Raw genomic sequence first — 26,751 nt, forward strand, 5'->3', positions numbered from 1 at the left:
AAATGTGACAAAAAATAGATTAAAAAATGACCCAAAAAATGACAAAAAAGTCACAAAAATGAGTTGAATACCCAACAACCAAATGATGGGAAAAAAAGTGCTGACGTGAGGAAAACGATCCTCTCGGTTCAGGCGGGATTTAAGAGGTTAAACTGGGCTCTAAAACTCCTGTACGACTGAGAGCTGTTGTTGGTTTGTTTCCTCAAAGGCTTCAGATGATCAGCCGCGGAGGAGACGACCGAGAGTAGTACGTTCTGACGGCGCTGAGTTTAATCTGAGTTTCACTAATGTTTCCTCCGTTTGCTTTGTGTGGGTTTGAGGAACAGGTTTTTCGACTCAAGAAACTAACGTGTTGTGGTTTTCAGCGAGGTGAACACGGAGAGAGATTAGCGCCGCAGAGAGACATGTAAGAGGTGGAGCGGACTCCACCCAGACGGAACAGGAATGCACAGACCCTAAATCACTTGTTCTGATTAAAAAGTCTATCACACTCATGCCATAGTTTGTCGGTGTTGCCGTAGCGATGACCAGAACAGGAACATAATTCAGCGCCTGTTTCTGTCTCCTCCAGGGGGCGTTTATCTGAACGGGCAAAACCTGGAGAAAATGGTCTAGTAACGTGTGGGATCAAACATTTAGGGCATAGGCGACCCAGGCGGCCACTGGAGGGGGCACCAAATTGCACTATCATTTATTAAACACATCTACCGCATTGGCTATTCAAGCATTTTAAGCTTTCAAGCAAGCCCGGTCTCTCTAGGCCTTCAGGAGCCGTGTGGCAAAAGAAATCACACATTTACTTCATAAGCAGAGGTCCCTCCTCCAACATAACTGTTGTGTGTTTCATGAAGCACATGTTCTGATCTTTCCTAAATGAAAAGATAAACATAATATAATATAATAAAACAATGATAATCAAAATAAAATAAAATAAAACTAGCCTTTTCCATATCCAAAGTCTGTCCAAAAGGATTAGGGCCTTGCAAAAGTTATCCAAATAGAGCTCCACAGTCCCGCCTCCTCTCTGGTCCGGAAGTAAAATCCCCCTTTGCTTTGAGACCGTGTTGATTTGGAATAAAGTCTTTAACTCCGTAACTACGTTCTCTTGGGCTGAATCCAGCTCTGTGGTTCTAAAGCGACCGCAAAGTCAGACGCAGGTGAAAAAAGCACGTGTGAGATCCATCTAGTTTAACTGCGAGCCTTCGTCCTAGAACTACATTACCCAGAATGCTCGGGAGTCCCATGATCTACTACGAGGCTTTTGATTGGTGGAGCTTCACGTGTTTATTTATTGTAATATAGAAAACATATTATAAACAATGTATTCAAACATAATGCAGGCAGATAGTGGACGTTTTATCCATATCTAACACTGATAGTAAGAAAAACGTCAGAAAAATGTTCCCAACGATCCAATTAAACGAACCACCATCATTTTTATTCCCATTAGCCTGATTCAGATTGTTTAGTAGTGAAATAATATAGAACTTTTGTCTGCAAAGTAAAACAAACTGGCCGTGTTTGCTGAAAACCTGGTTGCCTTGACCAGCGGGCGCGATGTCGCAATGGTTCTTGGGATACGGAGTTTCTATAGTCAGGAAGTGAATGATGTCACAGCCTTGTACCTTTGCCTTTTCTTCAACATCAAGTCTTCTTTTTGGATTGAAATGAAACATTTTATGGTCATGAATTGCTACATCGCTGATTAGCATTTGCGGTGACGTTAAACTCTTAATATTTGAATTTTTTGAAAATCGGCGGTCGTGTAGACGGGGATTTTTTGCTTCCGGAGCAACAGGACCGCGAGGGGCGGGGCTGTGGAGCTCTATTACATGGATAATCTTAAATAACTTATAAATAACCTTTTAACATAGTAGATACACTGAAACATGCTTCAGTTTGCTAATATAATATCTGAGTCATACAAATTCATATGATTTTTCTCTGTGTAAAGTCAACTCAGGCCCTGTCCACACGAAGTCAAGCTCAGGACCAAACGCAAAAAATATTTTATCAATACAGCGCATCGTCCATACGAGCCCGGCGTTTGGGGTCCGTAAAGGAACAATTTCCAACCAGGTCCTAGGAAATATCTGAAAACGCCGTTTACGTGGCTCCGTCGTTACGGCGTCTCCACAACATGTACTAAAACAATGACATCACAGAGTTTTACTCCGCTCCACCGCGAGAAGTAGAAAAACACGGCAGAGTCGCCTCCATCCAGTTTTTGGACTGATGATGAAATGAAGAGAGACAAAGGTCTAAACATTTAGAGTTAAAGAATCTGCCTCGTAATAAATCAGAATTGTGGCGCTAATTTCTCTCCGTACTTGAACTGTGTGCGATGCTAACAGCTCTGATGCTAACCTTTATGCTAACAGCTCTGATTCTTATAGCTCTCGGGCTAATCTTTCTGCTAACAGCTCTGATGCTAACCTTTATGCTAACAGCTCTGATTCTAATAGCTCTCGGGCTAATCTTTCTGCTAACAGCTCTGATGCTAACCTTTATGCTAACAGCTCTGATTCTAATAGCTCTCGGGCTAATCTTTGTGCTAACAGCTCTGATGCTAACCTTTATGCTAACAGCTCTGATGCTAACTCTTGCTGCTCCAATGCTTTCTAACTTTCCCCTGATTCAGCCAGAGACGGGAGCGAGAGAACTATGAGCCGGTGAAAAGGTAAACGGTAGAGGAGAGTCTGACCCCGTGACGTGTTAGCGCTGTAGCTAACCCTCTTTAGCGCCTGGAAACAGCCGTGTGTGGTGGAGTTCACCAGATTCTTCCTAGACTTGTTTGTGTTTTTTTGTGAGTGTGGTAAAGACTGAGGACTAAACATGGACCATAGTCAGACCCAGCCGGGACTGACCTGGTCCGAATGGGCAGTTTGAGAACCCTTTGTGTGTAAAGTCTGTCTAAAGTCTGGGTCCTCTGTTGTGGTCAGCGTGGCGTCGGCGATGCACTCGGAGACTCCGGACCGATACGAGCGGCTCACGTCCGTCTCCAGCTCCGTGGACTTCGAACAACGAGACAACGTAAGGAACTCTTTTATTTCTATTTCCACTTTTACCTTCAGCAGCCGAATCAGCGCTTTGAAAACTCTTCCACTGGTGTTGGAAAGTCTATTGACAGTTTGACTATGACATGGCCAACTAAAAACACTCAAACAGCCGCTCTGTCCATGGTTTCCTCCAGGTCTGTGTTATTATTATTCCGTGCCAGTGTCCAGGTGTGTAACTGGGATTGTTTGCAGTCAGAACATGGCCAGGTGGTCATGGAGACAATTAGGGGGAAATGCTACTAAATGAACTCTATCTATCTATATATATCTATATATATCTCTATCAGGCAATAAAAACATGCATCACTAATAAAACATGATCAAACATAACACCACCTTCACCTGCAGCTCATGACACAGACTGTCACTTTCATAAATCAGGTCCAAATGTAGATCAATAAAACATAGCATATGCACCGATACCAGTATCAGGTATCGGGTATTGGGCCGATACCACATGCTCATACTCATTCATGAGGTCCCGACACCAGAAGCCGATAGTTGCCGTGTGTCCGGCGCTCCTACAGGAGCAGCTCCACTGAGGAGAGAAAATAACCACAAACTGGAGAATAGTTTAGTGTAAATACAATATTCCACATAGATCTGACTTTATTACAGACGACACTCCCTAAACCAGAGTCTGAGCTGGATTTAACCAGAGCTAAATGTTGTTAGTGCTGCTGCGTGGAGTCTGCAGTGTTTACAACATACAGGCTAATGATGCTAATGTTGCTAACTCGCCGCTAACTCCCGGCTAGCTGTTCTGGCGATTCTGACGCCGTTTTATGCCCAGGGATGAGAAAATCCACACGGAGCTGAAGTAAAGGAGAAAAGAGACCATTTAAGTAACTTTAACAATACTATTGTTAAATAAAAATGCATAAATGAATAAAGCACAAGCACTGAGGAGCTTTTGGACATGAGCTGTTCTGTCTATGATGGACAGTGCAATAAAAATGAAAACTGTATTGAAGGAAAAATTAAAAAAAATAAAATGGCATCAGCACAATTCTGATATAACTTCTCTTGTGTCGCCGACTTTACTCAAGGAAATGTAAATGAGTAAATTAACTCATTTCTAACTAATCTGCTGTGAAAAAGTAAGTATGTTGAAGACAATGCCTTGTACTCGTATCAGTATTCGGTATCGGAAAGTACTTATTTTATGTATTGGTTTATTTGGTCGGGACAGTGCATGTTAATGAACATACATGGGTCTCATGCATGTAAACAAGCCACACCGGATTGTAGCCTTGGGTTATTTTCCATCCGTCGTCTCCCATGCGCACTCTCTAACACACTCACTGTACATGTTTTTAGTGGTAGGGGAAACCAGAGTACCCAGAGGAAACCTACACAGACACGGGGAGAACATGCAAACTCCACACAGAAAGGCCCCGTCCTGGTGGGAATCGAACCCAGACCTTCTAGCTGTGCGCTAACCGCTGTGCCACCGTGCCGCCCTTAAATCAACGTACTCGTATCGGTTTTAGAAAAAGTGGTATCGGTGCATTGCTTTAAAAGAATCCTTTAAAGCGGTGGTGTCATTAAAGGAATAGGCCACCGTTTTTACGTACTGAGATATGCTCTTACCTCACTTTAGCCAAGTTAATATATCCCCGTCTGGTCTTTGTCCGTGCGCTCTGTCACGCAAACGGAGCACATACGCAGCCTCTCCCACATGTCACATAGCTCCAAAAAAGCTCACGATAGAAGCTACCAAGCTCTTCCACGTGTTCCCTATTTAAATAAAGTTACGTGAAGTGTTTTCATGCGAAGTATATTTACACAGAAATGTAGCATGTGGATTTTATAAGCAGATAAAAAGGGGGACTATATTGTGAGGCGTAATGATACGAGGAGTAAAACGTCCGCACAGTAACTCCTAAAGACTTCCCCCGCTCACTTCCGTCAATAACCTTTAGGAGTTACTGCGCGGACGTTTTACTCCTCGTATCATTACGCCTCACAATATAATCCCCCTTTTTATCTGCTTATAAAATCGACACGTTACATTTCTGTGTAAAGATACTTCGCATGAAAACACTTCACGTAACTTTATTTAAATAGGGAACACGTGGAAGAGCTTGGTAGCTTCTATCGTGAGCTTTTTTGGAGCTATGTGACATGTGGGAGAGGCTGCGTATGTGCTCCGTTTGCCTGGCAGAGCGCACGGACAAAGACCAGACGGGGATATATTAACTTGGCTAAAGTGAGGTAAGAGCATATCTCAGTATGTAAAAACGGTGGCCTATTCCTTTAAATCCTGCTTTCTGACCTTAGCTTTATATTAACAGGTGTTTGTCTCCCCCTATTGGCTGACTCACACTGCTCCATCAGACCTTTCCTCTGCCGGGACAGAGTTAAAGCACTAACGCTTGGCCTGAGCTGGTGTTTGTCTCCCCCTAGTGGCTGACTCACTCTGCTACATCAGACGTTCCTCTGTCAGGACAGAGTTAAAGCTCTAACGTTTGGCCGGAGCTGGTGTTTGTGGGTGTTGTTGTTGCCGTAGAGGCTCTGGCTCAGACTGACGGCGTAACAGCGCCTCCGTGCGCTCCTCGTGCTGCTGTGTCATGGTCTGGCCTCTGTGAAAGTCCCGCTCTGGTCCCGGGCCTAATCCCGCTCTAATCCTGTTAACCCGGAGTCGCCGGAGGCCGCTTACGGTGACGCCGTGTGCCCGTCTGAACTCGATCCTCTCCTCGGTGACCTCCGTACGGCCAGGTCAAAACATCAGGGTTTCACAGTGTTCAGAATTTCAGATTCAGTTTTAATGTCAGAGTAAAAACCAGACAAAACTCTCCCTTTACGAGGTTTGTCTTTCGATGTTGAGGAAGTGACTCCAACATGGTGTTTCCCACGCTTATTCATTCACAAATACTGACATGCTTGGTATCCACGTGTAGCAGGAAAGGCTGTGGTCGAGATGACGCTGTAATCCAAATATGGTCATTTCCTGTGTGGGAAACAGCAGCGGCTAAAGACGGGAGGAATATACACAGGCGCATGTGCAGACAAAGGGACTAAACGTTAGGGCCGTTTTCATTCCTTAACCTCTGAACTCCCGCCTGAACCGAGAGCATTTTCTCCAGGTCAGCTTTACCCAAATCCTGTAAGCCAGTGTAACGCCTCATTTGAAAGCTAAGACCTACAAAACTAAATTGATCTTTTTCCTCACATGATCAGATTTTTTTTTCATCACTTTTATTTCACAAATACTGATTGTGGTTTTAAAGAGTTTTTTGTAGTTTCTCGCACATCTGTGAACCCGGAAGTCGAGCTGTGACGTCACCGCTTAACCCCTTAACTCCCACCGGAACGGATCCCATTTTCTCCAGTTTGGCTTTACCCTAATCAAGAAGATTCTTGGGAAAAAAGCACCAAAAAGTGACACAAATTCAACAAAAATGTGACAAAAATGTGACAAAAATGCTACAAAAATGTGACAAAAATGTAACAAAAATGTGACAAAAACTCAACAAAAATGTGACAAAAATGTGACAAAAATGTGACAAAAATGTAACAAAAATGTGACAAAAACTCAACAAAAATGTGACAAAAATTCAACAAAAATGTGACAAAAATGTGACAAAAACTCAACAAAAATGTGACAAAAATGCTACAAAAATGTGACAAAAATGTGACAAAAATGTAACAAAAATGTGACAAAAACTCAACAAAAATGTGACAAAAATGTGACAAAAATGTAACAAAAATGTGACAAAAACTCAACAAAAATGTGACAAAAACTCAACAAAAATGTGACAAAAATGTGACAAAAACTCAACAAAAATGTGACAAAAATGTAACAAAGATGTGACAAAAACTCAACAAAAATTCAACAAAAATGTGACAAAAATGCAACAAAAATGCAACAAAAACTCAACAAAAATGAGTGAATACCCAACAAAAAAATGTGATGACGTGAGAATAAAGATCCTCTCGGTTCAGGCGGGAGTTAAGAGGTTAAAGCATCAGTTCTGAGCAAAAGCGACTGGGTAAAGCTGTAAAACGGGGCGATGGTGTAAGATGAAACTTGGACGACGATGAATATGATAAAACTATATTAACACCTATTGAATTACTGTTTGTGTTTCGCAGGGTTTCTGCTCATGGTTGACGGCGATCTTCAGAATAAAGTGAGTACAGACCCCGCCCTCTGCCCCGTCTGACCTCTGACCCCTCGCTGACCCCTGTGTTTCTGTGCAGAGACGAGGAGATCCGTGAGAAGTGCGGCGAGGACGCGGTGCACTACCTGTCGTTCCAGCGCCACATCATCGGGCTGCTGGTGGTGGTGGGCGTGCTCTCCGTCGGGATCGTCCTGCCCGTCAACTTCTCTGGAGATCTGCTCGGTGAGAAGAGCGTTTCATGACTCTCATAGCGGTCAGGGATGTTACCGCGTCAGAGCAGGTTCAGCGTCAGAGTTTTAGAAGCCGCTGTCAACGTCATGTGCAGCTCTTTGTAACTTTAAGCACCAGCTCCTTCTGATGGAGAAGAGAAGGGCCTGGGCGGCTTTTGGAGGAACTGTTTTAGTTCCTGCTCCTGGGCAGTAGTGTCTCGTCAGACTAGGAACTTTTTAGTGACATGGTTGTAGAGCAAGGGATGAAGTACATGGAATCACTGCATTTGGAAATCCATCCATCCATTTTCTTCCACTTTTCCGTTGCCGGGTCGTGGGGGCAGCCGTCTTATTCCGCCAAAATAAGAGCTTGTGCTACATGTTTACATTTCTGCACACGCTCTGTTGCCATAACACATGGGGAAGTCAGCTGGTACATACAACACGGAGACTAACATCCTACTGCTGTGTCTGGTTTGCGCTCCTTTCTTTGCCAGCTGTTCATCATCGGGTTGTTTTGAAGCCCGGCTTTGTCCAAACTGCTCCCTCTAGCTTTGCTGTATCTCAGACAGTTTTAGCTTCTCCATTTGTTGTTTTCCTGGAAGTGAAAGCCTCGCCCTCGGCCCCGACATCACTGCTGCTCCTTTCATGGTCCAACTGTGACTGGTTCCCAATCTGCACCAGCTTTTGGAAACTGAGAGCGAGAACGAAAGAACCAGCACCAGCTTGGTGGAAAAGAGCCATTAGTCTCCGCCTCTTTCGTCTTCGAAGTGGAGCTGCTCTTTGCTTTTTGCGTCATGAACAGTTGTACGTCGTATTTCATGCCGTGGTGAAAAGTTTGTGTTGCCGTCGGTAGCGTCAGATCGCAGACCCGAGCGTAAGGAACGGGTTTTACTGTAACTGAAGAGGGATTAGGGACAGTCATGTGTAGAAAAGGACTGCCAGTGTGAAATGTTAACCTGAAACCTGTGGTGTGTTTGGTTCAGTCCGAATTCTGTCCGTGGACATACTGTACATGGGATCTCCAGGTCCTCCCTCCAAAGAAGGTACCACCGAGTCCAGAGTCCTGTAGCGATCCATAGACCGGACTCCTTTGTAAACTCCTTTAGAGAACCATAGACCGGATCCTTTATGAACCATAGACTGGATCCTTTATGAACCATAGACTGGAAACTTTAGAGAACCATAGACTGGATCCTTTATGAACCATAGACCTGATCCTTTACTGATCCATAGACTGGAACCTTATGAGAACCATAGACTGGATCTTCTGTGAACCATAGACTAGAACCTTTATGAACCATAGACTGGATCCTTCAGAGTACTGTAGACCGGATCCTTTATGAACCATAGACTGGAACCTTTGTGATCCATAGACTGGAAAATAGAACCTTTAGAGCACCATAGACCGGACTCCTTTATTAAAATCCTTTAAAGAACCATTGACTGGAACCTTTAGAAAACCATAGACTGGAACCTTTAGAGAACCCTAGACTGCTGAGAGAACCCCAAAGAGATATATAGAGTTACTAGAGCTGTAGTTGAAGATCTGTGTGGTGAAACAGACCTCTTTAGTGCCAAAAAAAGCTGCAATAAAATTAACAGACCACAATTAAACACAACAACATTATGAATCATTACTTGGTTTTGGGAAACTGACCACATAAAGGATGATACATCGATGGATTTATCACAAACTACATCTCCATTATTCTCTACCGAGTGCACAAACATTAGAGTTTCTCAGTTTTCTCACACAGATTCCACTCCCATAAGAAAACCAGGCATGGCTTTTTGGTTTTCACACTTGTGGGAGACCGAAGGTTTAAATTGAAAACTATTTTTAGCTCTGATCTCGTCTTTCCTCTTCTCAGAAAACAACGCCTACAGTTTTGGACGGACCACAATCGCCAACCTCAAATCTGGGTAAGTGCAGCATCTCCCACATTTATTCACACGCCTCAAATAAGACATTTTATTTAAGTCGAGACACAGCAGGTGGTCAATGTTGAGATTCTTTAACCTCTTAACTCCCGCCTGAACCGAGAGGATCTTATTCCTCACGTCATAAGATTTCTTTTCCATCATTTTTTTGTTGGGTATTCAACTTATTTTTGTAACTTTTTTGTCATTTTTTGTCACATTTTGTCATTTTTTTGTCAAATTTTTATCACATTTTTGTCATTTTTTGGTCACATTTTGGTCACATTTTTTTGTCAATATTTTGTCATTTTTTGTCACATTTTGTCATTTTTTTTGTCATTTTTTTTGTCATTTTATTTGTCAAATATTTATCACATTTTTGTCAATTATTTGTCAATTTTTTGTCACATTTTGTCATTTTTTTGTCAAATTTTTATCACATTTTTGTCATTTTTTTGTCAAATATTTATCACATTTTGGTCATTTTTTCGTCCATTTTTTGTCAATTTCTTGTGACATTTTTGCCACTTTTTCATACATTTTTCGTCACTTTTTCTTCGTTTTTTTCACATTTCCATCATTGTTTTCGTCTCAGTTTTGTTGCTATTTTCGCAGCTATTTTCCAGAAGCTTTTGGACTGGGGTAAAGCCAAACTGGAGAAAATGTGCTCGGTTCAGGTGGGAGTTAAGGGGTTGACAAATGAAAGAGATAAACCAAACTCTCCCTTTGAATCGAGCCGGAGATTTATCCAGGAAGTGACTCCAACATGTCTGAGTCGCTCCCACAGAGTTGTTGATGTTTGTGTTTCTCCTCAGGACGAACCTGCTGTGGCTTCACACGACCTTCGCCTTCATGTACCTCCTGCTCACCGTCTACAGCATGAGGCGCCACACGTCCAAGATGCACTACAAGGAGGACGACCTGGTACGGACCAATCTATGCTCCTCGCCTAGTCCTTCCTCTTGGACAACATCACGCTCATATTTTACTTTTAGACGCCTTTCAGAGAAAATAATTGGGTTTCAGTTTAAAAATGCTGATTGAGAAGACATGTTTATGTGATATAGCAGCAAATGTGGCTCAGACGCAGCAGCTCTGTGTGTGTTTCAAGTTTCAAGTTTCAAGTTTAATGGTTTTGTATAGCCCAATATCACAACAGAAGTCGCCTCAAAGGGCTGCAACAAACATCAAGGCAATAAAACACAGCAATAAATATGACAATTAAAAGTTCAGGTGAATCCAGGCAAATATAATGTCCAAAGGTAGCGATGAGCGGCGTGGGCGTCCCCCATCCTTAGACTCTCTAGTACGGCAAGGAAAAACTCAAAAACCCGGCAGGAGAAAAGAGAAACCTTGGGGAGAACCACAGAAGGAGAGATCCACTCCCATGGACGGACAGGCTATAGAGACCCAGGGAGGAGCTACAGCAGGATTTACTCAAGATCTGCTTCACCCTGAAGACTAAATGAACACATCAAAGAGGAAACAGAAACCTTTCTCTGTGATTTTTACAGTTTGTCATGTTGAAAGAGTCTCAGTCTGAGTCAGTGTTTAAGCTGCTCAAGACGTTAGCATGCTACTGGTTAGCAACTGTCAATGTCCTCAACACGATAAACATGTGTGGCTCACGTCTATGAACACTGAGGAAATACTACAGTCACAGCTCTGACCTCTGACCTCTGTCACATGTTGTAGCCAAGGTTTGTGGTTCAGGGCTTTCTCTTGGAGAGGTCAGAGCTGAGCTGTTGAAGCTAAATGCTAGCTGGTAGCATGCTAACGTCTTGAGCAGCTTAAACACTGACTCACTGGTTTCTTCACATAGATACAGACGGCATCTCGTCATAGAAGGGGGCGTGGCCTCGCCGAGGGGGAAAATAGAATCTTTAGGGAAACTCAATTTTCACTCTTTTTAGCCATTTTCTGATGGAATATCAACTTGTTTATCACATACAAATAAAGTCAAGTGTAAATCGGGCCCATATTGATATTTTCTCACAGCAGATTGTGCAGTAGAAGTGAAAAAACGGCAGTTGTAGCAAGCGCTAGCTAACCGTTAGCATTAGCCCGATGCTAACATGTAGCATCAAGTTAGCATTCTCCGTTATTTATGTATTTATGGGCTGTTGAACCACTTTGCTCCTCTCCATGTCTTTGTATCATTATTTAGTAGAAACTATATTCATATTTCAGCATTTGTTACAGTAGTTTTTGAATAATTAGAGAAAGTTTTCATTTTTTCAAAATTGTTTTCCCCCTTAACTGTTTTCAAACATGACCATATATGGGCGATTCCAGAGATGCCGTCTGTATCTATAAACGTGCGTCTCTGGGGCCGTGTTTTTACTGTTTTCTTCTTGAGCAATGATTACGAGTTCATAAAAACAGTCGTCTTTCATATATATCCTGAGTAGAGATATTGTTACATGTTGTAGCACTGCATAATTCTACTTCGGTATTCAAAATGGCCGCCATGACAAAACAAGTCACATGACTGAAAGGCATGTATAGGTTCTTTAGAATGTTGTGATGTCACATGAACGCAACCTATAGGTGTCGTTCACATGACGTCACGGCATTGTAAACAGCCGATAATGGAAGATAATCTACGGCGGTAACTATGGCAACAGTCAAAATGATGAGTTTCGGACCTGGTGTATGGTTAATATCTAATGGCTGGACACATGGATCCACGTGAAACAAAAACTGCCCCAAAGTTCAGCGTCTTCTCTCTCAGCACAGACGAACTAAGGTCACATGACTCTCTCATAACGGCGTCCAAAAGTGGAGACACTATTCAAAGTTAAATTAATGAGGCAGGTTTGTGAATCCAGCCCCTTCCAAATAACGATCAGGGACTTTCTGGAACCTGTTTTCTCATTGTGAGCGGTGTCTGTAGCAAACTGAGATGAATCAATGGCATTTTTACAGACAGTACCTGCAAAAGTATGATAAAAGACGATTAATTTGCTGTCTTGTTTTTCAGGTGAAACGCACTTTATTCATCAACGGCATTTCCAAATACGCCGAGGAGTCGCAGATCAAGCAGCACTTTGAGTAAGACCCTCCTATAGTTAAATGTGACTGGTATCGCTGCATCATTCCTCACACGTCCCCTGCTCTCTGCTGCCCCCGCAGGCAGGCGTATCAGAACTGCATCGTCCTGGAGTCCCGCATCTGCTACAACGTGGCCAAGCTCATGTCCCTGAACGGCGAGCGCAAGAAGACGGAGCGCAGCAAGAAGTTCTTCACGGACCTCATGGCCAAGGAGCACGTGCCCACCATGATCAACCCCAAGCCCTGCGGACACCTGTGCTGCTGCGCCATCACGGGCTGCGAGGAGGTGAGCGTCCCTGTTCCCTGTTCCCTGTTCCCCCCGCCCTCGTCCGGTCTGTGCCCGTCTGTAAACCCGCCCTCTGCCCGCAGGAGGAGGCGGTCAGCTACTACACCAAACGCGAGGCCAAGCTGAAGGAGGAGTACAGGAAGGAGAAGGAGAAGGTCCACACCAAACCTCTGGGGATGGCCTTCGTCACCTTCCAGAACGAGGCCATGACCGCCGTGTGAGTTCCTCTCTCTGCATGATGCTTTTGTACATGTTTTTGTGATTTTCAGTGGATTTAAACAGCTGACGTTAGCTGAGGATCTGAAGGGCTTTGAGTGACATTTGAGCCCCTCCAAAAACACGCACACAATCTTGTACTCCTATCTTAGTGAGGACACTCATAGACATAATGTTACCCAGACTCTAACCCTAACGTTAATCCAAACCCTAATCCAAACCCAATTCTAACCCTAGAACCACATCTTGACCCTCAAACAGTCCTTCAAAGAAGTGAGGACCTCCCAAAATGTCCTCACTTTACAAAAATGTCCTCACTCTGTTGATTAAAGAGGGGGTATTATGTTTTTTTCAATCACATAGCACCAGTCTATATCACACTACAATGATGACCAAACCTTCTGTTGGTCTGTAAATGCAGTAAATTAGAATAACTGCCTTGTATAAAATGTCTCTCTCAAAATGGCTGTAGTGAATGTCTTGAAATAGGCCTCTGTCTCTTTAAGAACCTCTGACCCTTTCCGACACACGCTGTCTGTGGCATCAGTGGGGAGGGGGTTCTGCTGAGGAGCAGTGGTTGGTTACTCGGCTGGTGACGAAAGCTCGGAGGCGTCTCCAGGAGGTGGGGGCGTTCCTAGGAGGACTCAGGCAAACCTATCCCTAAAATGGCCGCCATCAGAGTTTTTACAGTGTTGCCAAGGCAACACTTCAGGCATGTTTTTAATGAGGGAATGACATAATAACATGATGTAAAGCTTAAAAAAGTCAATTTTGCATAATACCCCCCTTTAAAAACTCAAACTGGTCCTCACAATGTCGCAAGTACAAGAACACACACACACACACACACACCTACAGTTCAGTAGAGGCGTCACAAGAGGTGCTACAGGAAACAAAAAAGGGACAAATAAAGAGGTGACCCTCAGGTGAAGAATGGCTTCAGATCCAGGGGACGAGGAGGAGGACAACGATGAAGATGAGAAGGAGCGAGAGGGGGTGGAGGGAGTGGCACAAGAGGAAGAGGAAGGAGGAGATCAGTGCAGGCCACCACGCTCTGAAATGGGGACAAATCCAGATTTCCCCGCCTCCAAAAACCTGTTTTTTTATATACTTTTGTGTGTGACGAGGGGCTTCATTAACGCTGGTCTACAACAGTGTTTCTGTGTAGGCTTTTCCTACAACATGGTTGTTGGTCAGTGTCCTCTGACTCCGCTCTCCGTCTCCGTCCCTCTGCAGAATCCTGAAGGACTTTAACGCGTGTCAGATGCAGGGCTGCAGGTGTCGTCTGGAGCCGCGCTCGTCTCAGTTCAGCGAGGTCCTCCACGTTTACAACTGGAGCGTGACGTACGCCCCCGACCCGCAGAACGTGCGGTGGTAAGTCCCGCCCCCTGACCCTCGCCCGGCCGCTCACAGAGAGGCTGATCACGTCTGTCCTTTCAGGGAGAACCTCTCTCTGGGCGGAGTCTCGTGGTGGATCCGCTGTTTCATCATCAACGTGATCCTGTTCCTGCTGCTGTTCTTCCTCACCACTCCGGCCATCATCATCTCCACCATGGACAAGTTCAACGTCACCAAACCCGTCGAGTTCCTCAACGTAAGAACACACATGTTAAATAAACCTTGTGCCTAAAATGAGAATGAATGATTCCTGATTGTGTTCTCTCAAAGTCAGTGTGCATCATGTAAACAGTATGTGTCCAAGTGCAGAGCCTTGTGGCCTCCACGCCCACACAGCCACAGATTCCCCTCTTTTGAAGGAGTCATTCATGCTATAGATATTTGACCAATCATTTTTCACAGCAAATCAAAACTTTCCTCTTTGTGTTAGTAGGTAACCCTTCATCATGAATACTAAAGCTCACCTTGGTCTCGTCTTAACATATCAACTTTGACCTGGAAACAAAACAAAAACGCTCCTAAAGACTCCAAACTTTCCAGTTTTGTATTTAACAACATTTGGAAGGTTTTCTCAGAGGGATTCTTTAACCCCTTAACTCCCACCTGAACCGAGCCCAGTTTGGCTTTACCCCAGTCCAAAAGCTCCTGGAAAAAAGGTGAGAAAATAGCGACAGAACTGAGATGAAAACAATGATGGAAATGTGAGAAAAAGTGAGAAAACTTTGACAAAAAAGTGACGAAAAATTGATGAAAAAGTGCCAAAAATGTCACAAAAAATTATGAAAATTGACAAAAATGTGATAACAATTTGACAAAAAATGACACAAAAAATGACACAAAAAGTGACACAAAAAATGACACAAAAAATGACACAAAAAATGACACAAAAAATGACGACAAAATGACAAAAGTGTGACAAAAAGTGACAAAACATTTACAAAAAGTGACAAAAAATTTATGGGAAAATGACAAAAAAAATAACAAAAATTAAAAAAATGAAGAAAAAAAATAACAAAAAAGTTACAAAAATGAGTTGAAAACCCCCCAAAAAATCATGAAAAAAAAATCTGATGACGTGAGGAAAAAGATCCATTTAGATGAGTTTTGTAGGTCTTAGCTTTCAAATGAGGCGTTACACTGGCCTACAGGATTTGGGTAAAGCTGAACTGGAGAAAATGCTCTCAGTTCAGGCGGGAGTTAAGAGGTTAATATCTGATTCCCAGCCTGTTTACAGATTTTTCCACTCATTTTAAATCTAATCGATATAAACTCATACATTTAAACCTGGTTCAATCCATTATTCAGATTTTGTTGTCAAAAATATCTGCAATTTTTTTTTGCATAAAAAGCCAATAATTTTTGGCCTCATATTCATCTCAGTAATTTACAGCAAACGTTTCAGATAGCGTGCCGCACGAGTGCTATTTTTAGACCGCGAGGCCGCGTGACGTGAGTAACGTAAACCGGAAGGGGGTCGACATAGAAGCGCTCGGTTACGACTCGTGCTAGAACTGCTGGTTTTCTGCCGGTTCTCGCTCAGATAAGAACATGCAGAGTAAACACTGCTGCTGTGGAACTGCAGAAACCACTCCAGACACCGTCTACATATGAAGGATGTTTTCTTTATTTGTTTCCCGAAACCAAAAACCCAGAGGGATAAATGTGAACGATGGGTCAACTTGTGCGGGCGTCCAAAAGACCAGTTCTACTACACTTCTACACAGGCCCACTTTCTTAAAACACTGTTATTTAAATATGGAAGACATGTTCAGCCTCCGCCTTTTTCTAGCAAGCCTGTTCCTGCCTACAGGTGGATCCAACACATTTACTTTTTCTGTAGTAAGGAAACAGCCTTAGGGGAAGGGTAAAATAATTGAGAGAATTGATATTAATTAAAAGTGAAGTGTTGTTGGCTGTGACCGAGTAGCATTAGCATTCGCTAAACAAAAAAACTCAAAAATAATAATAATGATATAAATAACCCCCAACAACTGTCAGACGTAAGACAACCAGAGGACATAATATATATGTATATATATATAGTATATATGACAGACAGGACGTAGGTGGTAAAATATAGCTTGTTGAAACTGCAAAATGTCACTCTCAGTGGCGGCCGCTGATGTTTTTTGGGGGAAAATGGTGTTGATAAAAATCTACCTCTGGATCAGGTCGGCTCTTTTCCCCGTCTTTTTCAGCCCTCTGCACTCAAGTATGTTCTTCTACTTCTATACCAGTGAATCTGGCACCGGGGACTTCATTCTCGGACAGAGTTAGAAGGTTTAGCTCGGTCGACATCTCGTCCGTAAACTATTTACATTCGTCTGGCATGAGTGACAGGCTCGAGTTTGACCTCCCGAGCACCCGCTGCTAGCTTAATGAATATTTGTGAGGAAAGGTGACGTATATCGTGCGATACGCTATTGATCTCTCTACATAGAAAATGTTTCCCCATTCACAGCATCTCGCCATGGTTAGTTGTGGTCTAAACTCATTCGGAACTATAATAACACTAAAATATATTTGTAGCATCCAAATTCTTTACAGGGACAAGTTTATAGGCAAATTTCACAACTTGCAGGGTCACTTTTCAGGGTCATTTTTCATACAAAATGACAGAAAAATATGAAAGTTCATCAAATTGATACAAGTGTTTAATAACTTGATGCACACCGTTTTCCCCACAAACGTTTGAGTTTACAACACTAAAGGAGGACAAAATACATTTTATTCCATTTCTAGAAGTAAAGTATAGTAGTGGTAGTATCAGGTATAGCTCCTTTTTTGGGGGGGATTCCTTTAGTGTAAACATTAGTGGGGAAAACATCTCTTTTAAAGCATATGTAACAATTTCGTGAACTTCAGTAGTTTCGTTTTCTAGTATTTGTGTGAAAGTGACCCTAAAAAGTGACCCTGCAAATTGTGAAATGAGCCCATATACTAGTCCCTAATGTGAAGAATTGGGATGCTACAAACATGTCTTTCATTGCTTGTAATAAAAAAGATCAGGTATAGGGCCTTTAATAAAATAAATTCAAATTTCTTGACTGTTTTTTTTTGTGTCCTTGGTCAGAACCCCATCGTGACACAATTCTTCCCCACTCTGCTGCTGTGGGCCTTCTCCGCTCTGCTGCCGACCATCGTCTACTACTCCGCCTTCCTGGAGGCTCACTGGACCAGGTACTACTCCTACTACTTCTACGAGCACAAATACTACTGCTGTTACCAATACTACGACTATCACCGGGGTCAACACCTGTTCTCCTCTGGTCGTGCTGCACAGCCTTGGAGACCAAATCCTGTGCCTTATTAACATTTCTCTGTTTCTTCCAGGTCTGGGGAGAACAGGACAACGATGCACAAATGCTACACTTTCCTGATCTTCATGGTTCTGCTGCTGCCGTCTCTGGGCCTCAGCAGGTCGGCTTTAACAAACGTCTATACTTATTTAGGATTAACCCCTAAACTCCCACCTGAACCGAGCACATCTTCTCCAGTTTGGCTTTACCCCAGTCCAAAAGCTTCTGGAAAAAAGCTGTGAAAATAGCGACAAAACTGAGACGAAAACAATGATGGAAATGTGACAAAAAAGTGAGAAAACATTAACACAAAAGTGACAAAAAATTGATGAAAAAATGTCACAAAAATGTCACAAGAAATTGACGAACAAATGACAAAAATGTGACAAAAAAAATGACAAAAATGTAAGAAAATGTGACAAAAAAATTACAAAAATTTGATAAAAGAATTGATGAAAAAATGTGATAAAAATTGGACAAAAAAATGACAAAAAAATGACAAAAATGTGACAAAAAAATGACAAAAAATTATAAAAAATGTGACAAAAAATGACCAAAAAAATGACAAAAAATGACAAAAAAAATACAAAAATGTGACAAAAAATGACAAAAAATTATAAAAAATGTGACAAAAAATGAGAAAAAAATGAGAAAAAAAATACAAAAATGTGATAAAAAATTGACAAAAAAATGACACAAATTTGACAAAAAATGACAAAAAAATTATAAAAAATGTGACAAAAAATGTGACAAAAAATGACAAAAAATGACAAATAAAATACACAAATGTGACAAAAATTGGACAAAAAATGACAAAAATAATGACAAAAAATTGACAAAAAATGACAAAAAAATGACAAAAAAGTTACAAAAATGAGTTGAATACCCAACAAAAAAATGATGGGAAAAAAAAAATGTGATGACGTGAGGAAAAAGATCCCCTCGGTTCAGGCAGGAGTTAAGAGGTTAGCTTCCATCCATCTTCTGTCAGCTGTCGAGTCCTATCTTTCTCCTGTACATGTGGCCTCCTGATGTTCCTCTCTGACTCCTCCTCCTCTTGCGTTCCAGCCTGGACGTGTTTTTCCGATGGCTGTTTGATAAGAAGTTCCTGGCCGACGCTAAAGTCCGATTCGAGTGAGTTTCTTTCTGTTAAACGTTCCCCTGATTGAGTCGAGTTCAGGCCTGACGTTTGCTGTGGCGCTGCCTTCAGGTGCGTGTTCCTGCCGGATAACGGAGCGTTCTTCGTGAACTACGTGATCGCCTCAGCGTTCATCGGAAACGCCATGGATCTGCTGCGGATCCCCGGCCTCCTGATGTACATGATCAGACTGTGCTTGGCTCGATCCGCCGCCGACCGCCGTAACGTCAAGCGGGTGAGTGCGCTCTCCGGTAGACGCCGGGTGAATGACCCTCTGGTCCTGACTCGTCTCGTTCCTCCGTGCAGCACCAGGCCTACGAGTTCCAGTTCGGAGCAGCCTACGCCTGGATGATGAACGTCTTCACTGTGGTCATGGCCTACAGCATCACCTGCCCCATCATCGTGCCGTTCGGTCAGTGCTGCTACAAACAACACCATCTCACGAAAATAACATGAACTCATCCGACGTTATTGGCTCTTTGCACGACAGTGCTCTTATTGTCCTATTAAAATGATCTTAGACGAGTTCAAATAAGCATATTCTATTAAGATTCTGTGATGACTGTGAGTTCTGGTTGATGATTCCAGATAAACCTGCATTTAGAAAGTTTTAGAGAGTTTGTTGAGAAACTAAAGGCTTACGTTAATATGATGAATTATGAAATTCAAAATAGGGAATATTATAGCTTATACCATGGTCTGGGTGAATACTGGATTCTGATTGGCTGATGCATTATTTTGGTGTAACCGCACACGTAGTCCGGTAGTTAAATCACTGGGATATCACTCCGCCGTGGGCATCGCCATAGCAACGCATGACACAGCTGAATCAGATAAAGGCGTAATTAGTGACTGACAGGAACGTATGAGATGGATTTTGTGTTAATTTCAGCGTTTTTGGCCAAAACAAAACGTTTGATAAATGTTTGTAGAGGAGAGTGAGCAGCTGGGTTAGCTACTGTTAATAACATACGAGCTTTACATTTCTATTGGAAACGGTTAAGGCTATTCATCATTTTCAGGCGTACATAAAATGATCCTGCATTGAAGCATATTTGTCTGGATTAGTAAAGTGAAACATAAAAGTTTCAGTTGGGGGGGCCCAGGTGTGAGCGACTCCACCGCAGCTGTTTCCATAAACAGTTGAGCTGGTTGAGCTAGCTCGCTAGCTTCAGGTTAAACAGCGTAAAAGTGAAATAACTCCTGCCCACGAGTGCCGCATATCGGTGTTTACTTCCAGGGAAAAGTGTTTCCGGGTTAGTCCTGTTGTGTTGTGATTCTGTGCTGATGTTGTGTCGTTGAGCCTGACTGAGATCCTCGTAATAGCTTTGAGAATGACTCGCTCTGAGACCAGCCTTCAGTGACCGGCTAATAACCAACATAAAATAGTCCCGTAGTCTGGCATATTTAGTGAGTTTAGTAAATGAAAAACACATTTATTATAAATGTTACGTTTGTGGGACCCTGGTATAAGCGGATTAAACAACGAGGAGCCACATTAGACGTTATAATGCACTTCGCGGAGTAACACCTTGACTCCGCGTCGTGTATTATAACCGTCTAATGCACGGCTCCGAGTTGTTTAATACTTACTTGTTCATTCCCAAATACTGACCTGTTTGGTATCCATGTGTAGCACGAAAGGCTGTGACCGAGATGACGCTGCAATCCAAATATGGTCATTTCCTTTGTGGGAGACAGCAGCGGCTAAAATGTGCAAATGTCGCAAAACTTCAGGCCCATTTTCTCCAAAGGAGGTTTTCCTTCCACTCTCCACTTTAGTAGCTTCTACAGACTCCAGACTTCACAGACTTAACAAGATTTTGATCTATTTTCTGCCAGATTTATTAAATTTGGAACAAGATTTTACTAATAACATCCAAAATCTTTGTAAGAAGTATGTCAATAAAATACCTATCTCTAAAATGCCTTGTTTTTACATGATAACATAAAATGAAAAGAGTAGAAAATGTTTTTCCTCATATCCATGTCAGTAATCTACAGCAAAATTGATGTGTACATTTATTTTTCCCCTCACCTGCAGCATCTCGCCATAACTTGGACCAAACCTCCCGTAGTAACCTTGTTTTCCTCTCTCAGGCCTGATGTACATGCTGCTGAAACACCTGGTGGACAGATATAACATGTACTACGCCTACCTGCCCTCAAAACTGGACAAGAAGATCCACTCTGGAGCCGTGACGCAGGTGGTGGCCGCGCCCATCCTCTGCCTCTTCTGGCTGCTCTTCTTCTCCACCGTCAGGACAGGTACAGTCACACACGAGAAGGCAGAAGCTAAACGAATGCTTTTGGTTTTAGTCAAGGCTAGGGTTAGCCAATGTTGTTTAACTCTAGTCCAGGCTAACAGATGCTAACCCTAACCCTAATCCTGAACTAACTGAAGCCAGTGTGGTTTAACTTTAGTCCAGGCTAACAGATGCTAACTGAAGCCAGTGTGGTTTAACTTTAGTCCGGGCTAACAGATGCTAACTGAAGCCAATGTGGTTTAACTCTAGTCCAGGCAAACAGATGCTAACCCTAATCCTAAACTAACTGAAGCCAGTAAGGTTTAACTAGTCCAGGCTAACTGATGCTAACTGAAGCCAGTAAGGTTTAACTCTAGTCCAGGCTAACAGATGCTAACCCTAATCCTGAACTAACTGAAGCCAGTGTGGTTTAACTTTAGTCCAGGCTAACAGATGCTAACTGAAGCCAGTGTGGTTTAACTTTAGTCCAGGCTAACAGATGCTAACTGAAGCCAGTGTGGTTTAACTTTAGTCCAGGCTAACTGATGCTAACTGAAGCCAGTATGGTTTAACTTTAGTCCAGGCTAACTGATGCTAACTGAAGCCAGTATGGTTTAACTTTAGTCCAGGCTAACAGATGCTAACTGAAGCCAGTGTGGTTTAACTTTAGTCCGGGCTAACAGATGCTAACTGAAGCCAATGTGGTTTAACTTTAGTCCAGGCTAACAGATGCTAACTGAAGCCAGTGTGGTTTAACTTTAGTCCAGGCTAACTGATGCTAACTGAAGCCAGTGTGGTTTAACTTTAGTCCAGGCTAACTGATGCTAACTGAAGCCAGTGTTGTTTAACTTAAGTCCAGGCTAACAGGTGCTAACTGAAGCCAATGTGGTTTAACATTAGTCCAGGCTAACAGATGCTAACTGAAGCCAGTGTGGTTTAACTTTAGTCCGGGCTAACAGATGCTAACTGAAGCCAATGTGGTTTAACTTTAGTCCAGGCTAACAGATGCTAACTGAAGCCAGTGTTGTTTAACTTTAGTCCGGGCTAACAGATGCTAACTGAAGCCAATGTGGTTTAACTTTAGTCCAGGCTAACAGATGCTAACTGAAGCCAGTGTGGTTTAACTTTAGTCCAGGCTAACTGATGCTAACTGAAGCCAGTGTTGTTTAACTTAAGTCCAGGCTAACAGGTGCTAACTGAAGCCAGTGTGGTTTAACTTAAGTCCAGGCTAACAGGTGCTAACTGAAGCCAATGTGGTTTAACATTAGTCCAGGCTAACAGATGCTAACTGAAGCCAGTGTGGTTTAACTTTAGTCCGGGCTAACAGATGCTAACTGAAGCCAATGTGGTTTAACTTTAGTCCAGGCTAACAGATGCTAACTGAAGCCAGTGTGGTTTAACTTTAGTCCAGGCTAACTGATGCTAACTGAAGCCAGTGTTGTTTAACTTAAGTCCAGGCTAACAGGTGCTAACTGAAGCCAGTGTTTAACTTAAGTCCAGGCTAACAGGTGCTAACTGAAGCCAGTGTGGTTTAACATTAGTCCAGGCTAACAGATGCTAACTGAAGCCAGTGTGGTTTAACATTAGTCCAGGCTAACAGATGCTAACTGACGCCAGTGTGGTTTAACATTAGTCCAGGCTAACAGATGCTAACTGAAGCCAGTGTGGTTTAACTTTAGTCCGGGCTAACAGATGCTAACTGAAGCCAGTGTGGTTTAACTTTAGTCCAGGCTAACAGATGCTAACTGAAGCCAGTGTGGTTTAACTTTAGTCCAGGCTAACAGATGCTAACTGAAGCCAGTGTTGTTTATCTTTAGTCCAGGCTAACAGATGCTAACTGAAGCCAGTGTGGTTTACTTCGGTCCAGGCTAACAGATGCTAACTGAAGCCAGTGTTGTTTATCTTTAGTCCAGGCTAACAGATGCTAACTGAAGCCAGTGTTGTTTAACATTAGTCCAGGCTAACAGATGCTAACTGAAGCCAGTGTTGTTTATCTTTAGTCCAGGCTAACAGATGCTAACGCTGCTGTTTCAGGTTTCGAGACGCCGACCTCCATGTTCACCCTGGTGGTTCTGGTCATCACCATCGTGGTGTGTTTGTCCCACGTCTGCTTTGGACACTTCAAGTACCTCAGCGCGCACAACTACAAGGTACACACAGCAAATACTACAAAACTATACACCAAAATACTACAAATCATCAATACTAGTACCTACACCTCACACAGCTGTGACTTTTTAATATGACTTCTACGAAATGCACATTTGTAATGAAGTATTTGTTACAGATTGACACTAAAGACTCCGTAGTGGAGACGGTAGAGAACGGACGACCGGCTCGAACCACCACCTCCCCCACGGCCAAGGCTCAGGTACGAACCCCCCCTGAGCCCCATGGATGTCGTTTCAGGAGCTTTTTGGAGCTCGAATCTCAAATCATGCTTCAGATATCTAGTATAAACCTGTTTCGCCATATTCATTTCACCAGCCCAAATGTAGCGTATGTGTTATTAAAGAATAATTATCGGAATTGAACTAAATCTCTTCACGATTGGCTGAATTGTTGACTCCGGGCAGACCTTAGACTTTAGCCCATGGTCCAATCGAAAAACCAGAGGAGGCCGAGCCTTTGCCTCTTCTGCTGAGAAGTCCAAGTCACGCCTCTTCACATTAGCTTCCAATTCAAGCTGAGCTAGACATTTTGATTAAAGGCCCTATACCTGATTTTGACTGATTTTGACATTTCCAACAATGAAAGGGGAAGCCACTAAATTAAAATAGTAGTTGTGGTCCAAAATCATTTGTAACTTTCCTAATATCTCTGTAGCATCCAAATTCTTTACAGAGACAAGTTTATCGGCAAATTTCACAACTTGCAGGGTCACTTTTCAGGGTCCCCTACAAGCATTTGAGTTTGCAATATGCTTAAGGAGGATAAAATCATTTTCATTCCATTTATAGAAGTAAAATTGTATAGCTCCTTTAAGCCGTAGGTTTGTTTTTTCCAAATGTTCATATTTCTTACATTGTTTTAGTATTTGATTCCTGTTTTATTATTCCCTTTAGTATGTTTTTGTGTGTTACTTCTATTTTTGCATTGGATTTGGACTTTTTAAATGTGCTTTACTAAAAATAAACCCTGGCCGTGGCACTGTATGAATAAAACTAAAATGCAAAGTAGGAACACAACAGTATCAGTCACATTAATTGTATCAGCAAGGTCCAGAAATCAAGGACTCGAGGAGGGAGAGGCCGGAGACTGATTTTAGATGTTTGGTGGTACCATCAACTGATTGGATGATAGTAAATGACATACAAAGTTACAGTGAAGATATTTACAGTTTAAAAAAAAACAGGAAAATAGATAAATGTGAATACTGATTGGCCATTTAACCCCTTAACTCCCACCTGAACCGAGCACATTTTCTCCAGTTTGGCTTTACCCCAATCCAAAAGCTTCTGGAAAAAAGGTGTGAAAATAGCGACAAAACTGAGACGAAAACAATGATGAATATGTCACAAGAAATTGACAAAAATGTGACAAAATATGACCAAAAAAATGACAAAAATGTGACAAAAATGTGACAAAATGTGACCAAAAAAATGACAAAAATTTGACAAAAAAATGACAAAAATGTGACAAAAGTGTGATAAAAAATGGACCAAAAAATGACAAAACAAATGACAAAAAAGTGACAAAAATTAGTTGAATACCCAACAAAAAAATGATGGAAAAAAAATCTGATGACGTGAGGAAAAAGATCTCTCGGTTCAGGTGGGAGTTAAGAGGTTAAGAAAACAGCAATAAAGAGCTCGAGTCAATCAATGAGAAAACACATTAGGAATCAGGATGCGAAAGTCATTCATTGCAATGTCAAGGTACAGTTAGTTTAGGGATTCCCTCCCTGACTTACCTTTATATTTCCGCTCTAACTGTATTCTCTCGCTCTCTTCAGCCGGGGCAGGCGCAGCAGCAGCAGTCGTACATCGCGCAGGTGCTTCAGGACCCGCCCTCAGACGAGCCGGGCTCAGGCAGCGGCGAGGACGACATCATCAACGCCAACAACTCCATCAACTCCATCAACGAAGCCGACTTCCAATCGGGAGAAGACAGTCTGATCGCCAACGAGGTGCGCCACTGACATCAGCCACGGGGAGGAGCCAGGGAGCCGCAGAGAGGAGCCGAAGACGCCATCCACGAAACCAACCTTTGACGCCAGCCTGACTGCAGAATGGGGCCCGCGACTCATGGGGGAAACCTGAAGAGAAACCGTTAAGGACAGGGCTTAAGAAGTTTCCAGGCTGGGCTCGCACCGAAAGCAACATCTGCGCATGAAGCAGAAGCAGCTCGCGGCAAACAGGACCGGTGACAATAGACACCCCTGATTCGTACCTTGCACCGAAGCCTGACTTACGTGACTTAAACTTTAGTTATCTTTATGTGAATGTGGAGCCACCGATCACAGAACAGGATCTGTAAGGCCTTTATCTAGGGCTGGGAACCTTTCAAATTTAGTCTGAGTTCCTTTATGGCGCCTAAACAACACTTTTCTGAATGATGATGTTCATGCGGTGCAGAGTCTCGACTGAATTTTTTGTTCAACTCAAAGTGCTTCAGATCTACATTTTTTAATACTAAACTTAAGTAATAAAATACAGAAAAAAGAGAAAGAAAAACAAATTCAAAAGAGAGAAAATAGAGAAAAATCTGTTTTAAAGAAAAGTCAACATTTCAAGTAATTACACACAGAAAGTTAACTTAAAAAATGTAGTTATAATTCTCATTAAAAAGGAGAATAACACAATAGTCTCCAAAAGACAATTTCTTTGTGCTAACCCAATAGAATCTATCAGGGCTATGACAAAACAATGTAATTATAATATGGATTTGCAATATATATCGTATCATATCGAAACGATGTATCACAATACTGTGATACACAACTCAGATCTTGAAAAAATATTATATTTTTACTTTAAGTTGTTAATGCCAGTTTTGGAGCTTATTGGTCAGACTTGTCCAAACCCTTTGACATTTGAACTTTTCAAAATGTTTTGTTCAACGTCTGCCAGATTTATATTTTAATTTCTCCCTCAACAAATTAAACTGAATAACCAATAATTGATATTTTTTCTGCTGCCAGAGTAAAATACTATGTTATAATGACAAATCATGAATGATACTAGAATGTATTGAATTGTAATATGTATAGCATAGGCAACGTCAGACCCAGGGGCCAAATTTTATGAGACATATTATCAAAAAGATCAACTCCATTTTGAATCAGACAAATGCTGAAAATATTGTCAAATACTTTTAAAAGTTCCTGATAAAAAATCCCATTAGGTCATATAAACTTGACGTAAAGTACCGGGCCCTCTGTATTTTAATACATATTGTATCGTGACACAAGTGTATCGTCCCAGCCCTAGAAATGATCCTCTGAGCCGACAGAGCAAAGTCATTTAAAAGGCTGTTTCTCAACCCACCAGGTACCAGGCCTTAGTAACTTAAGATCTTTCTTTTTGCCTACATTTTGTTCCTTAATAGTTCCTTAATCGTTTTGGTGCCCTACAGATCACTTCTAATGGTTCACAGCTCTACACTTGACAGGGACAAGCTCATCCCTAAAGGCACTCAAGGACCTAGAGATTTGTCGCTTTCGGTGCAAATCCACCCTGAACGCCCGCCAGTCTAACCAAACTGCGCCTTCCAAGCTCCCCCTGTCAGACGGCTGGACTCTCCCCTGAGTGTGGGCTCCATTCCTTCTGGTTTCCTTCTCTGGAGAATTTACAT

The 26,751-nt window shown here is 42.3% G+C and overlaps 1 protein-coding gene across 2 annotated transcripts in view; it reads left to right on the forward strand.

Moving 5' to 3' along the window:
* The window catches only part of LOC306961352 (CSC1-like protein 2), a 42,135-nt gene extending 16,733 nt beyond the window's left edge, over window positions 1-25,402 (forward strand). Inside the window, exons 4-23 of one of the 2 annotated variants that reach the window (XM_079554058.1) lie at window positions 209-247; window positions 2,943-3,033; window positions 7,158-7,195; window positions 7,266-7,408; window positions 9,270-9,321; window positions 10,134-10,242; window positions 12,302-12,372; window positions 12,454-12,658; window positions 12,742-12,875; window positions 14,111-14,248; window positions 14,315-14,468; window positions 17,346-17,452; window positions 17,606-17,692; window positions 18,640-18,705; window positions 18,782-18,944; window positions 19,016-19,121; window positions 20,810-20,977; window positions 22,990-23,105; window positions 23,243-23,326; window positions 24,911-25,402. In XM_079554058.1, coding sequence (XP_079410184.1) covers window positions 209-247; window positions 2,943-3,033; window positions 7,158-7,195; window positions 7,266-7,408; window positions 9,270-9,321; window positions 10,134-10,242; window positions 12,302-12,372; window positions 12,454-12,658; window positions 12,742-12,875; window positions 14,111-14,248; window positions 14,315-14,468; window positions 17,346-17,452; window positions 17,606-17,692; window positions 18,640-18,705; window positions 18,782-18,944; window positions 19,016-19,121; window positions 20,810-20,977; window positions 22,990-23,105; window positions 23,243-23,326; window positions 24,911-25,096 — 2,257 coding nt within the window. In that variant the 3' untranslated portion in view covers window positions 25,097-25,402. The remainder of the gene's footprint in view (window positions 1-208; window positions 248-2,942; window positions 3,034-7,157; window positions 7,196-7,265; window positions 7,409-9,269; window positions 9,322-10,133; window positions 10,243-12,301; window positions 12,373-12,453; window positions 12,659-12,741; window positions 12,876-14,110; window positions 14,249-14,314; window positions 14,469-17,345; window positions 17,453-17,605; window positions 17,693-18,639; window positions 18,706-18,781; window positions 18,945-19,015; window positions 19,122-20,809; window positions 20,978-22,989; window positions 23,106-23,242; window positions 23,327-24,910) is intronic. The other variant, XM_079554057.1, reaches the window with a different exon arrangement.
* Window positions 25,403-26,751: the final 1,349 nt, after the last annotated feature.

The sequence above is a fragment of the Gobius niger genome (assembly GCF_951799975.1).
Source record: "Gobius niger genome assembly, chromosome: 3".
Taxonomy (NCBI): Eukaryota; Metazoa; Chordata; class Actinopteri; order Gobiiformes; family Gobiidae; genus Gobius; species Gobius niger.